The sequence below is a fragment of the Onychomys torridus genome, chromosome 10 (genome assembly GCF_903995425.1).
Source record: "Onychomys torridus chromosome 10, mOncTor1.1, whole genome shotgun sequence".
NCBI classification, from domain to species: Eukaryota; Metazoa; Chordata; class Mammalia; order Rodentia; family Cricetidae; genus Onychomys; species Onychomys torridus.
In genome coordinates, this window is record NC_050452.1 from 41,947,565 (window position 1) to 41,963,720 (window position 16,156).

General features: G+C 39.0%; 1 protein-coding gene across 1 annotated transcript in view; it reads right to left on the reverse strand.

The window, feature by feature from the left end:
- Grxcr1 (glutaredoxin and cysteine rich domain containing 1) overlaps positions 1–15,897 on the reverse strand; it is a 119,056-nt gene extending 103,159 nt beyond the window's left edge. The window contains exon 1 of the mRNA XM_036200191.1: positions 15,446–15,897. Within this exon, the coding sequence (XP_036056084.1) occupies positions 15,446–15,829 (384 nt within the window). The 5' untranslated portion in view covers positions 15,830–15,897. The remainder of the gene's footprint in view (positions 1–15,445) is intronic.
- Positions 15,898–16,156: the final 259 nt, after the last annotated feature.

The window sequence follows — 16,156 nt, forward strand, 5'->3', positions numbered from 1 at the left end:
GAACACGTTGGCTACCTGTGCTATGGCCAGTGCTATGGAGTGCTGTACCTGATTGTAGGAATTAGAGTCCTGAGGTGAATTGGATGGAGAGTCTATAGACAGTTCTCTAAAAATCACTCTGTCCTCCAAAATCACTGGTGTTTGCTGGGAGAGGCAACCTGTAAGATCTCTGAAATGATTCCACTTTCCCATTATTATGACCAACACGTACCTTTCTGCCCCCACTGATATCTTCAGTAACTTATTTTTTGTGCAATACCCTTGTTTTGCTTTCTGAACACTTCTTTCCATCCTTTATATGGACAGGCTGTAAAATTTCCAAATGTTTATTCTGTTTTTATTTTAATCATAAATAATGCTTTTAAATAACTCCTTTACTCTCTCAGCTCCCTGTAGTCAGAAGAAATCAAACACACAGTTCATTAAGGGTTTACCACCTAGAAGTATTTCTTCTGCCAGATGTCTTAGCTCATTGTTCTCAAGTTCTATGTCCATAAGAGACCTCAGGAATGTCACAGTTCAGGAAGCTCCTTGATGCTTCATATAAGAGTGGTGTTGTGCCTAGTTCTCAACAACATGGCCCTCACTTCCACCTGAGATATCATGAGAATGGCCATAACTGTCCCTCATTCTATCAGTGCCCTGTTCACAGCCACTTTAGTAATCTCAGACAAGTCCCAGGCTTTCCCAAGCTCTTTGTATCCTTCTAAGCCTTCACCCAAATGGCCCTTAAAGCTCTGACTGCTTATTCCAACATGTATTTCAAATAGTTCTAGCCCTTACCTCTTATCTAATTACAAAACTATTTCACATTTTCAGATATTTATATGAAACAGCTGACATTCTCAGGACAAATTTTCTCTCTTATTCCACCACCTGTTGCTATTGTGAATTACTGATATTGAGTAATTTGCAAAAGAAGGAATTTTATTCTTAGGTTCACATTTCTGGAAAGTTCAAATTAAGTGGCCATATCTGTTGTGAATTCTGGCACAATGTAACTTAGTGGAAGTTGGAAGGAAAGATAGCATGTACAAAAGCCAGGCGGTGGTGGCACACACCTTTAATCCCACCACTCGGGAGGCAGAGCCAGGCGGATCTCTGTGAGTTCAAGGCCAGCCTGGGCTACCAAGTGAGTTCCAGGAAAAAGCGCAAAGCTACACAGAGAAACCCTGTCTCGAAAAATCAAATAAATAATAATAATAATAATTTATCCATTCATGGGGGCTCCATCCCATGACTCAAACAAGTCTTCATAGGCCCAGCCCGTCTTCCAGCACTACCACATGGAGAAGCTGCATTTCCGACACATGACATTTACTTTGGTGATAGCAGTAACACATAATCCTTCAAGGCCTGGTGACTCTTACTCTGAACAGAATTTCTGACACAGCAAGAGTGATGTGTAAGAGTCAGTTTTAAAGAGCTTGATAAGGGGTACTGTGGAATTCCCTGAGCCTGATGTGGACTTTGTCAAAGCTACTGTTACATCATCTGCCCCTCTCCTCCTTCCACATTTTTCTCTTCTTTCTCAAATGCCATTCATTTAACTCACGAGAATGAAGATTACTGGGAGTCTGGCTGACCAAGGCTGAGCACTCCAGGGGTGGCTTCAACTCTTAGTTGGATCTAGGTCTTTGTCTCTCGTGCGCTCACGCTTCTGGGACAACTGAGTTTTCCAAACATGTGCTTATCATGGTAGTGGAAGAAACATAGAAAGTATGAGTGTAATCATGCATGTTTACTTTGAACCTCCAAGGATACCATATCTGTTACTACCTTATCAGCCAACACCTATATCAAAAGGTTAGAATTGGATTCTGTTCTCAAGTAGCCATGATACATATATGGTAACATAATATCTCTATATAGAAACAAAATAGCATGGGCCAAGACTTTAGTCCATTACACAACCTTAATATCCTCTGAAAAAAAATTACCTTAATATCAGAAAGAGTAGACATGAGACGTGACAAAAATGCCCATATCATAATCCTTATAACCTGTAAGCATATTCTTTTACATGACAAAAGGATTTTGTAGTCACTATGGATCCAGACATGTTGGTGTAGTAACTCCAGAGAAAAACAGCTTATAGGGGAAAGGCTGGGTCTGTGTTACCTCATGGTTTCTGTCTGCATTACTTGTGTTAGTTGCTTCTGGATTCCTGTTGAAGACAACATCATAGGAAGGAGCATGTGGCGATGCAAAATGGCTTAACTCGTGGCAGGACAATGAAGGGAAAGACAAGAATGGAGAGGGACAAAACGTATACAAAAGTCAAACCCCCCTTGACCTATTCCTCCAAGTACTGGATTTCTTTCTAATGGCACTAACCTATCCAGCAACCACACCTTCCTCAACCCCAACTTATGCATTTCTTGTCTTGGCAAACTGTAAGTACCTCAAATATTTCTATTGTGCCCTTTTATCATTCCCACTGTAAATCAGGCTCTGTGCAGACAACCATAATCATGACATTACCAGAATGCCTTGACATTTTCCCCGCCAGATTAGGTAGTCAGTTACCTTTAAATACGGCTGGACACAAAGTCTCTGGGCCTGGCCTAAATATAGAATGTTCCTTGACAAGGTAGCGTGAATGTTCTGGTCCACTTCCCAGGAGAGCCTCTGTCCCCATCTGAACATTCTTCACTATCTGTATTCCCAACAGCACGTTGGTCTTCTGAGCTCACCACAGTCTTCATTAAGCTGCACTCAAGTCATTTGTGGGCTTCTCTCCTCCACATTTCCAAACCTTCCCAAGCTCTTTCTGCAAAGTGACTCCAGCGCTTCTGAACCACCTCATGGAGCGTGGTCACAGCAATGACTCCACTTAGCAGTCCTAGTTTATAGGACTTCCTGTAAAGGAAGCTTTCTGATGCCGAAACAAATAACCATGGCAAAGACAACTCAAGGAGGAAAAGTTTAATTTGCCTCACGTTTTCAGAGGTTTCAGTCCACAGTCAGTTGGGTTTGTTGCTTCTCAGCCGGTAGCGAGAAGAAGCATCATGTCAGAGAGAGTGTAGTAGAGCAGAGTAACTCACCTCATAATGATCAGAGAATAGAAGAAAAGAGCATAGAAGTGCTGGACAAACAATAAAGCTGTAAAGCATTCCCCCATAATCTACTTCCATAAGGTCCCAGGTCCTTTTGTTTCTACTGCCTCCCGGTTCCACCACCAGCTGGGAACCACGTCTCGAACATATGAGTTCTGAGGAATAGTTCTAGATCCAAACAATAATGGTAGATTGTCTTAGATTATTTCATTGAACCCAGAGCAATCGCAAATGCTTTTATGGGGTAAGGAAGAAAAGTCAGAGAAGGCATACTAATGGAAGCAAACGTGAGACTTGCCCAGGGCTAAGAGCAAAGAAATGTGGGCAGCCTGTGGAAGCTGGAAAATAATAGTAATATATTCCTAGATCTTCAGATGGATTGTTATGCCAAAATCTTGATTTAATACTGCAACACTCAGTCTTTTGATCACCATAATTATAAAGTAATATGTCTGCATTGTTCTAAGCCTCAAAACTAATGACAATCCATTTCAGAAGCAATGGAAGACTAACGCATTAAAGTGAGTAATAATCATGTCCACCCTGTATTAAGCAGAGATGCTATAAGCCTCAATTCTTAAATAATCAGCTTGTTTGATCTGAGTGGCAAAGTTACAGCTGTCTACCCAGGGGGAAGTCATGAGTCTTGGATCAATGTAAACAAATGTTTAATTGGAACAGGTTGGAAGGAATCCAGAAAAACCTTCATTACAGGGGAGGTAATCACTTCTTCCAGATGCCATGCAAACACAGTGCTGATAGCTGTCAAAGGAACACATTCCCTGGACGCCCATGAGGGCAAATGAACCTGGTTCCATTCTATCAGTAGTATGCAAATAAGAACAGATGCTCAGGGTCATGGTCTGGTACTGGGACTCTCCATGCTGCTTTAGCTTTAACCCATGAAGTCATTCCTGCCAATCTCTAGACCCCTCAACTTCCCCTTCGACTGCAGCCCATCTTGATCTTCTCCCTGTTCTGCCTAAGATGATCATCATTTGTTCCCACCAGTCTGGTGCTCAGACTCTCTAGTTGCCCCTTCTCTTTTCCTAGAAACTATCCAGGGTGAATCCAGACACTGACTTTGACAATTCTATTCCTCTTGTGGACCAACAAACTTCTATAGGCTTTCCATGTAGAGAAATTATAGACTTGCTGGGTGGTGGTGGTGCATGCCTTTAATCCCAGGACTCAGGAGTCAGAGGCAGGAGGATCTCTGGGTTCAAGGCCAGTCTGGTCTATAGAGTGAGTTCCAGGATAGCCAGAGATGCACAGTGAAACCCTGTCTTGAAACCAATAAAACAGAAAGAAAGAAAGAAAGAAAGAAAGAAAGAAAGAAAGAAAGAAAGAAAGAAAGAAAGAAAGGAAGGAAGGAAGGAAGAAAGAAAGGAAGAAAGGAAGTTACAGCCCATGGATTTTATAAAAGAGGAAAAGATCAACTTAACTATTTCACAATTCCAACTTCTTGCTTGGAAATTAATAAGATATTGAATACTGCTGTTGTTTATTAAATTTTTAGGAAAGTATAATCTATTTCTCTCCCCAGGAAATGTTATAAGGCAAATTTGTCAGAAGTCAGGTAAAATAATGATTATTGGAAAAATAAACTTGAGAAAAGAGACCTCAAATTATTAGTGTGTTTGTGCACATGAATAAACTTCTCTTAATTAAAATTTTCTGTATGATATTTTATTTAGTTCACAATTTTGTAAATGTCCTCTAGGCAATAATGACTCAGGCATTGGCATATTTATATAAGTATATAATTTTATAGACTAAAATGCTTATATTGCTGTTGTACACACTTTGAAATATATCAGAAACTCTGCCAGCATGATCAAGCCTCCAAAGAGAGGCTGTCTGGCTCTGCTGTTCCAATGCTTTCTTAAAGTCTAGAATCGTATGTCCAATCTTCCAGCTCACTGATTCTTCCTTCAGCCTTATCGAGTCTTCTGTTGAATCCTGTTGTTGAATTTGCCAATTCACTTATTGTATGCTTCATCTCCAGAATTTTTAGTTTGAAATGATTAACTTTTATTTCTCTGTCAAACATATCATGTTGTTCATGAATGATTTCTCGAATTTCACTTAGTTTTCTGTCTGTATTTTCTTGTAATTCTCTGAACTTCTTTAAAAGGATAATTCTGAATTCTTTGTCCGTCATTTCATAGATTTCCTTTTCGTCTTGATCTGTTTCTAGAGCTTTCTTGGTGTCTTTCGACGGTGCTGTGTTTCTCTGGTTTTTCATCATCCGGGTGTCCTTATGTTGGTGCCTGTATATCTGGTGAGACAGTGGCCTCTTTGAACCTTTGTTGGTGGTCTTTGGTGGCACTACATCTTTACTAATTCTAGTCTGGGGTTCTGGACGGGCCGGCTGATGGCAACCCAGACATTGAAATTTTCCAATCAGAGGAGAAAAAGAAAAAAAGAATGAAAAGGAATGAAAGCTTAAATGATCTATAGTAAAGCAGCTACAGAGCAAAAGGACAAGTCGTTAGCTTCAAAAGGGATGAGAGACAGGAATAGACAGCTTACTTATAGAAGTAACAGCATGAAACTTTCCAAACCTGCAGAAAGATATGAATACCAGGGCTCAAAAAAGTCAAAAGACACCAGTCACATTTAATCAAAATAAAATCACCAGAAGCACATTCCAATCAAACTATCAATGTTCAGACTCCAAGAGAGGATTCTGAGAGCAGCAACAAAAAGAAGAAAATCCCATATGAGGAACTGCCTGTGAATCAAACATCTCAGCAGAAACAGTATAGGGCATGAGGGGTGGGATTACACACTCAAAAGTTCTGAACGGAGTCCTGCCAACCAAGAACACTGTGGTCAGAAACGATGCCATTCAGATATAAATGAGGAACGACTTTCTCAGGCACACAACTGAGAGAGCTCATTGCTGAGTTTGTCTTGTAAGAAATGCTAGGGACAGTGATAAATGGTAAGCATTGAGTCAAACTTAGAATGCCCTAATACTGTATGCTCATATGAAGTTTAAAAAGCAAAATTATTAAAGAAAAGGAGGGTCACACAAGCATGAGGATGTATATTCCACCCCAGCACCCATACAATGGTTTACACTTTTAATGCCCCAACTGGAGGGGCAAAGGAAGGTGGATCTCTGGACCTCATTGGTCAGCCAGAATAGCCAAATGAGTGAAGCGCTGGTCTCAGTGAGAGGTTCTGTCTCAATATAAACAAGATGGACAGCACCTGAGGGAATACCTTGGCCTCCACATGGCATACATGAGCACCTGCAAATATGTGCATATACACACACATACCCAAAAAGGAAAAAAAATTATAACTACAATGATTCATTAAGGAATATACAATATAAAGAGTTATATAGTATACATAACATCAAAAACTTAATGTGGGAGAAGCAGGAGAATGAAAGTGTGGAATGTTGTTATGACCATAGTTAAGTTGCTCTCAGATTAAAATGTCTGTTGTAATTACAGGTTTTTGTAAGTACCATAGTAATCACAAGGCAAAAACCTATAATGATATACTAAAAACAGAAACGCAATGAATAAAAACATGCTACTCAAGGAAAAACCATGTAACCACAAAGAAAGCATAAACCAATTCAGAATCGTGACCAAAATGACAGTGGTATGTTTTTTTGTCTGTAAATAATTACTTTGGATATAAATGGGTTCAATTCTACAATTAAAAGACATAAATAGATGCATGGAATAAAAAAACAAAAACCAAGACTCAACTAATAGGAATGTAAATGAAACATACTTTTCACCGGGCAGTGGTGGAACACGCCTTTAGTCCCAGCACTCGGGAGGCAGAGCTAGGCAGATCTCTGTGAGTTCGAGGCCAGCCTGGGCTACAGAGTGAGTCCCAGGAAAGGCGCAAAGCTACACAAAGAAACCCTGTCTCGAAAAACCAAAAAGAAAAAAAGGAAAGAAAAAAAGAAACATACTTTTCCTGTTTAAAAAAAAAAAAAGGCATCTGAAAGTAAAAAGATGGAAAAATATTTCATGCAAATGGAGACCAATAGACAGCATGAGGAGCTACATTTTCATCAGATAAAGTAGACTTTATGCCACCAAAAACTGTAAAAAGATATCATGAAAGTTACTGCATAATAACCCAGAGGTCAGCTTACGAAGAAACAACCATAAATGTATATAAACCCCAAACTGAGACTCGGAAGCATAAAGCCAGTGCTAATGGTCATGAAGGAAGAGCTGGGCACATTAAATGGCAGTAGGAGGCTTCACTATTTCATCTGTGATGGACAGATTACAGACTGTCCAGACAAAAATATTATCAAGGAAATATACTTAAACTATACCCTAGACAAAAAGACCTGATAGATATTTACAGAGCATTCCATCCAATAGCTATAGAATACACACTCTCAACTACATGCACATAAAACATACCCCGGGCAAAGGGTTATCTACACACCTGTTTGTTTTGTTTGGGTTTTTGTTTTTGGATTTTGGTTTTTCAAGACAGAGTTTCTCTGTGTAGTTTTGGAGCCTGTCCTGGAACTCACTCTGTAGCCCAGGCTGGCCTCAAACTCACAGAGATCTGCCTGCCTCTGACTCCCGAGTGCTGGGATTACAGGCAAACACCACCACCACCCGGCTACCCACCTGTTTTATTACAGCACTAGTCACAACAGCTAAAACATGTAATCAACCCAAGTCACCATTAGTGAATAAATCAATATGAAAAAGTGGCATAAAGATAACAGTATACTATTCCACCATATAAAGTGGAAATTGGCAACAATGTTGATAGCCTTTCAGGTTAGCTGAAACGAAGCTAAATATACCTATAAATACAACATGATCTCATGTATGGCATATAAAATGCTGACCTTCCAGAGAGTAGAATAATGGTTATCAGACACTTGAGTGACTAGCAAGAGTGGAGGAATGTGGAGCTGTTGGCCAATGAATGCATAACTACAGTTACATAAGAGGAATATCTTCAAATGGAAATATATGAGGCAGATAACTAGAAATTAGATAAGCAATTTCCTATAGCACTGGAAAATCTGGAGGAAGAAAATGCAGGAGACAGAAGAGAGAAATGAAGATCAATGCTTACAGATTTTCTGTTTGGATGATGAAAAACATTCTTAAATAGTTTATAGGTAACAAATGCTCCTGTGGGGACCATTATGGAGTTAGGGAGAAACCTGGTGCTAGGGAAATTCCCAGGAACCCATAAAGATGACCCCAGCAAAGACTCCAAGTAATAATGGAGAGGGTTCCTGGACTGGCCTTGCCCTGTAATCAGAACAATGACTACTCTAATTCTCACCACAGAAACTTCATCCAGTAACTAATGGAGGCAGGTGCAGAGATCCACAGCTAAGTACTAGGTGGAGTTCCCAGAGTCCAGTCGAAGACAGGGGGAAGGGTTTATATGCGCAAGGGGGTCAAGCTCATGATGGGGAAACCCACGGAGAGAGTTGACTAGCTAGTTGGAGCCCATGGACTCTGGACTGACAGCAGGGGAGCCTGCATGGGACCGAACTAAGGCGCTTTGAATGTGGGTGACAGTTGTGTGGCTTGGGCAGCTTCTGGGGTCTCTGGTAGTGGAACCATGATTTATCCCTAGTACATGAACTGGTTTTGTTTTAGAGCCCATTCCCTATGGAGAGATACCTTGCTCAGCCTCAGTACAGGGAGGAGAGGCTTGGCCCTGCCTCAACTTAATATGCCAGACTTTGTTGACTCCCCATGGGAGGCTTTACCCCCTCTGAGGAGTGGATGAGAAAGAGGAGGGAGGTGGAACTGTGGTTGTTATGTAAAATGGAAAAAAAAATTTTTAATTAAAAAAAAAAAAAAAACAAAAAATAACAAATGTACAGTTTGGTAAATTCACTAAAAGCATCTGATGGTACACTTTAAATGGGTGAATAAAACTATATATAATTTATGTCTCAATAAAGATTATTACAAAAAAATATGATTTGAGAAGACATGGACTCGTTTCCTTAATTATGTGGTTACTGTGTGCTATTTGTAAGAGCTTATTGATGGTTACAAATCATCTCGCTTAGTGTATGCTCTCTCAGGATATTGTTCTGGAGTCTGACTTCAGACTCATTCCTAAGGTGGAGGTCATGTAACCAAAATCAAACTTACACAAATTAAAAATGTCATAATAGAAGAGTCTCACAAAGCAAGGAGAGTAGGCAATATCACTAGAGCTAAAGGTTTCAACAAACTATATAGAAACTGGAAAAATAAGTGCTAATTATCTGAAGACGTGTAGGATCAGAATTAAAAGTCCTAGTTTACACAGATTAACCTACAGTCCTTAGTCTACAAAGGCAGAGCTAAGCTAGAAAGAAAACACACACACACACACACACACACACACACACACACACACACACAAGAGAAAGGAAGACCAAATGGAATGATGATCTACTAACAGAAAATTAAAGGGAGACAATATATTCAAGAAACTAAGAATGAGTAGCAGAAAATATTATGTCAAAAAAAAAAAAAAAAAACCACGAAGAATCCTTTAGAGAAGGGAAGCAAAAACAAATTCATAGATAATTCTTTCAGAACCTGCTTTGGACCATCACCTACAATACTGACTATTCAGGGCAGGCCCACTGCTTCTTGATAAGTACGCAATGGGTGTCTTTACATTAGTGAAGAGAATCGCAACACAAAGAAGAGATGGAGCAAGCTAGCAACAGCCCTACATGCAGGCTCCAGCCCCACCCTATATAGGAAGTCTCCAAGTGAGATGGAACAGAGGGAAACAATCATTAAGTGGATTTTACTTAATTCACTAACATTTTTCAAAAGGTAGGTGTGTATGTGATAATAATTCTTAAAAATTATTCTCAAGAGAGATGTAACAATGATGATTCTCTTATTTCTTTCACAGAATTTCAATTACAACTAAAAATAATTAGATGCTTACTTAGGTTCTGCCCAGTATCTAATGTTATCAAGAGAAAAGAAATGTTAATCATGGGACTATAAGGTCTATCAGTCTGTAATTCTTTAATTAATATATCAGCAGTACCAACTCATTTTGGAAGCCCTGTTTTCCCTGGTTTGGGGACAATAAGTCAAGAGTGTTCTTAGTGAAGTTGTCTACAATATTTGAGATCGTATCAGACATCTTAAGGTTCATGCCTAATCCCTGATAACTAGAAAAGCAGTACATCCATGCAAATTGTCTGTAACAATGTTTCTGAACAAAGGACATTTTAAATTCTTCAAATTAATTTTTTTCTCATATAGAAAAAAGAGTTCTACAATAACTAATTTGTAAATATTAATATCAATATTATTTTTTAAGATTCCTGTGAGGAATAAATATGTCAGTACATACATGTAATATGAGTACTGCCCAGTGTTGAGGAGTTAATCAGTGTTAAGTATGATTGCTGTTGCTTTTACAGAATGATTCAAGTAAGCCACCAAGGCCACAGAGTCATCAAGAATATGCCATGGAATAATAGTGTATTGCCAGAACTATATTCCATGAACCAGAGATGGATAAAAGTACTTCCAGAAAGTTCTGTGACTATCATCCATTCTAACTCAGTGGACAGGTCTGAGAATCAAGCTTCCTTAAGGGAAATCTTTGCAATCCCATGAAAACTTAATCAATTAGAAACGATGGCTTTCAGCTTTTTGGAACCTAGTGCCTGTGGTGAGACATTTTGTGCAGCCTTGGTGCAGGAAAGAGGGGCTTGGACCTGAGTCAGATGAATGTACCAGGCTCTGCTGACTCCCGATGGGAGACCTTGACTGGGAAGAGGTGGGGATGGGGGGGTGGTGAGTTGGGGGGAAAGACTGGAGGACAGAAGGAGGGACAACAGGGGACTCTATGGTTGGTCTATAAAATTTATTTTAAAAAATTTAACTTGTGCCCGGTGGTGACGCATGCCTTTAGTCCCAGCACTCGGGAGGCAGAGGCAAGCAGATCTCTGTGAGTTCGAGGCCAGCCTGGTCTCCAAAGTGAGTTCCAGGAAAGGCCCAAAGCTACACAGAGAAACCCTGTCTCGAAAAACAAAAAATAAATAAATAAATAAATAACTTGTGCTTTTCAAGAATGAAAAAATAATAAACGATGGCTTTGATCAGTTTTAAGATACCATTAAAACTGAGTAAATGCTGTCTATTTCTTCAGGCCTTCCCTAGATGAAAACCAAACATTAAACATATGATAAAATCTAAAACCTCACAAACAAATGATGAAATTTTAAAAGATTAGATTATATCATAACATGACATATTTAGCCTTACAAATTATATGTAATGTGTAAATTTGTATTCATCAGCATTCAATTTTAAAAGGTAAATTTGGGCATTTTTATATTGATATTATACTTTTAAAAGAAGAAAAATGTAAGAATTCATGTATTGGCTTTGAACCATGTACTTGATCTATAACACTAAAAACATGCATTATCAAAAAGTATGGATTGCATGCATTGTAACAATAATGTTCAAAAGTTATTATGAAAAAGTAAGAATGACTTTTCTAATTATCACAGGGAACAGAACAATAATCTCCTTGATTCTTTCATAAGATTTTTCAGTAAAAATAATATACAAGAAAGCTCTGTGCATGATACAAATTACTATGCCAACATACTACCTTTCATCCTGTTAGAAAACATTAAAATGCTTCTACGTACAGCTACAATAACAAGAGATGTGCATGAATACACACAGACAGAATCTATGCATTCAAGGTCCTTCTTTGAACTCATTTTTCTTTGATAGTCTTAAATTTGAACAAGAGGAAATTAAAGTTATGGAAGCTAAAATGGTATGCTCGGCAAGACTATCCTAACATAGTTGGAAGATAAGGTCAAGGAATAATAACCATCTAAAACATAGTCCCATAACAATATATTGGCAAGTCTTTGATTATCTGCCTCACAGTTCCACACTAAGACACTTTATTTAATGTTGCTGCTAAGAATAAAGAGTACCTCAATTTCATCCTGCAAACTGGGTCATAAGAGCAGTGTGCCATTCAGCACCCTTACAATTTGTTTTGCACATGATAGCTGACTGGCGTAGGGGGAGGGGAGAGAAGAGGAGAAAGAAGTGGTGTGGGTATTGTAAAATTTTCCAATAATCATGATTAAATTCACAATACTAGATAGAAAACTATCCTTAGAGTAGAATTGCTAGTGCTATAGAGGTTACCCACCTTAAACTGCATTGGTAACACCTGCGGGCCTGTCTCAAGTTAACTAATTGATGAGCTTAGCCTTGACTAGGAAACATGGCTCATCTTCAGATCCAAGAGATCTTCCCAGTAACCCAACCTGATCAGAATCTCACCTCAACGCATGTCTCCTTCATTTTTTCCCATTAAATATTGACAGCAGAGGCAATGGGAAGGCCTCTTATTTTACCCTGGGGACCTAGGTAAATTTACCTTTTGAACAGCTGGTGAGTTATTTCTAGACTTTTATGTGTGTAAGAATAAACTAAACTTCTAACAGAAGGAAATTTCAAGCTTTAGTTTGAGAGTTTCTGCCCAATGCACATTTCCAGGCAAAAACTAGATTTTAGGTTTCCAGATTTCCACATTAGCCTCTCTTAACCATTGTCTTCTTGAGATCTGTGCCAGGGGTCAAACAAACAAACAAAAACAAAAACAAAAACAAACAAACAAAAAAAAAAACAGCCTCTGCATTTGAAGACCTATAATCCAGACCAACTGGAGATCCTTGAATGATCTAACCCCACTTCCCTGCCAAGCCCACCTGGCCACCAGATCACTGATCACAGTCTCTTCACTTCTTGTTGCTACTACCCATATTTACTCTTGATAAATATTGTGCATCCTCTGTTATCTGGTATTCTGTGGTGTCAATTAACAAACAGAATAGAAACAAGTTCCGATATCCACTTGAGAGTCAAGTTTCTAAACAAGTACCACCAAGAAGTAAAAATGTCTTAAAGGATCATTTCATCAACTCCTCTCTGTACAGCTGAAACCTGTGGGAAGTGGAGCCAATTGCTTTATTACAAAGGAGTAACCACACAAGGAAGTAACAGAGAGGAAGCCAAGTGTCTCATGTGGACTGTGCACGGTTTTCTCTTTATTTAGCACTTCCCCTCAAGTTTCAAATTGAGTGCTTTGAGATTTTATAACCTAAAACAGGAAGAAAGGTCTAACTGTTTCTTCAATCATGGCTCCTCGTTCACTAAGATAGGCTTTAGATCAACCAGATATGATATTAACCAGATGTTGGAGAAACTGGTTGCTCACTTTTTCCTCCCTGAAGTAAATCACTAAGTTATGGCGACACCCAGGCAAGTTTGCTGCACAACTTGCAGAAGTTATGGGAAATGCAGGTCCAAGAAGTCGCACCTGGTAGTGGGAATGGGTGTGATGAAATGATTGGCTTCCACGGTCGGCCTCTATGCATCTCTGCTGCCTTCTCTACTACTGGGAGAGACCTATGGGAACCTGTTCATCTCAGTCAGCCCAGGGTGTCCTTTAAGATGTGCACGTTCTTTATCAAGCAGCAAGGAGTCAAATCTGTTCTCTACACAGTGCCCCCTAAGTCTTCTTTGCTCATATTACACAGAGCTACTGTTCTTACAATGAAGTGAACAGAAGCCCTTTGAGTAGAGCAAATGGCAGCCTTGGCCCAAAGCCACCGCTCCTTTAACCTATATTTCTCCCTGGAGACATCAAATAACTTTCATTTTATGACAATGATGATTATGATGAAACTAAAGATAACACCAAAACTTTATAATTACAAATGCTGATTGTTTTAAAGTTTGGGGTAGATGAGATTAGCAAAAAAAGTTTTGCCGGACTTGTTCTCATAAAATTGTGTACCAAGTCATGCATAGAAAGCTAGGCGAGTAAATATTTAAGGTAATCTAGTGGTAAAATTTCGACTTTGAAGTTTCCTTTGTCTCTCAATTATGCATTTGTAGCACTATTGGGGTGAAAGCAGGGGGAGGAAGCTAGAGCTTCTCTTCTAGGTTTTGGAGTTTATGGTATTTATTCATAAGTGACAATGTTCTGTAAATCAAAGTGCTAAAACTAAAATAGCAGTTTTACGAACAAACCTTCAACCATAAAGCAGTTCAAATACTAAGAAGCTGAGTTAACGATGGGGAATGCCACATTGTAGAAGTAGAACCAGTTGTCATGCAGAGGCTTGACAATAATAATGTTCATAATGAGCAAAACTCAGTCCTAGAAGGTTTTCTTTAACCTGGTAGCATATCTCTACAAATTTATGCAAGAACAGTCCCTACCTCGTAAAGCATGATTATCAGTCTCTGATTTTGACTCCCATCCATAATCTATTAAATCATTCATAACTAAGTTCTTCATATGTAAATAACCACTACTCTTAGCTACTCTTTCTTTGGTTAAGATCTAAATTTGTTTCTTTAAATTCTCATGATTTGATCTTTTCACAAACTTCCTTTTTCAGTAAAATACATTGGAGTGACATTTAGGTTGAAATCTTTTCTCTCTATCATCCCTACTTCCTTATAGAATTGAATATATAGAAGAACTTAATAGTTTATTGTGAGAGTTCATTTTACTTAAATATTAAAAATAATAGAAAATATAATTACAATAAAAACAATGAGTTCCTACGTTAAGCATAGTTATAAATACTATTCCTGGGCTGATATTTTTTAACAACAACAACAAAAATAATTCTACTAATACCTCCAGGAAATTTGAAACATTTTCCTGAATGTTAGATCATTGTCAAAGGCATCAGATCTATAACACATACCTATGTTCGTGTGCAGAACCTAACACATCTTAAGCTTGTTTACTATGAAGTCTTAATTTCTCTTTATATTTTTATAGCTTTTCCAAATACTGCTCTAAAGCTATTATGAACAAATTAATGGAGAAATGGACTGCAGAAAAAGTATACCATCCTTGAAAATGGGAGGAAGTCCCATTGGTCTTTATAACTGTACCACTGAACCCATTTATACCAAATGGGAGCACTCAGCTTTTCTGGTGTAGCTATCAATATAAGTAGCAAAGGATGCTGATTTAAGGATGATAGACCAGAAAGAAATTGATTTCTAGGTTTTGAAGAAATGCTTTTAACACTCTAGTCTACCATCTTCTTTCTTTGTTAAGAAACAGAGATGCTAGGCTAGTCATCACACATCAGAGAAGATCACTTACATGTCAGAAATCTGGTTATGAGAAGGCAATCCAGTTTGCCAAGAACAATGAGCCTATTTTTAATGTGTGGCTGTGCACACAGTGTCTTAAATGGATAGTGATCCATGAAGTCTGAGGAATAAGATACTGAATCTACCCTGGTGAACTGAGAGGTAGAGATTGTGAGTGAGGAGCAAAGCTCAGAGCAGGGAAGTGTAATGACTTACCTGTAACACTTTGGTCAAATTGTTAAACAGAGCTTGGCCAGCACTCACTTTGTATTTGACGCCTCTGACTGTACCATTTTTGCTTAAAATGTTGACTCTTCTTGTTCCAAAGGCCTTCTCACTGGCTGTCCTGGCTAATACCAGCAAGTTATCCTGATCTTTCTCATGTTCATTATCCTCTAATCCAATATGGCCGTTCTGCTGTCCCTCAGAGTCTCTTAGTCCATCTGTTCCACAGACACTGGCACATTCAGAATCCAGAGAGCCCGGTGGTTGTCCATCTTCATAGACTTCTTTCAGAACTCTCCCACTGTGAGATGAGGCAATCCGAAACCGGACTTTCCGTGGCCTGTCACTTTCTGCCTTTGCCTCCCTTTTCAGCATGGTCACCTCCACCCACACGAACAGTTTACACCATTATGGACTGCTGTCGGTTCATCCCTTTGCCACAGCAACCACAGCACTGAATCGCAGAGACAGCAACCCTCCGGTGATCCTAAGAGTGAAAGAAAAGAGGATGCCCAAGGACATGCAATGTGCCTTGGCTATCAATAATGGATGTGCATGCGTGCTATGGTTACCATTAAACTAAAACCTGCAAAACGATCCCAGCCTTTAAATATTAAACATTCATGGAGGACTCTGACAGAACAAGTGCAAGAAAGTGGCCTGAGATGAGACAGACAGTAAGTATGTGGCAAGGACATAAAA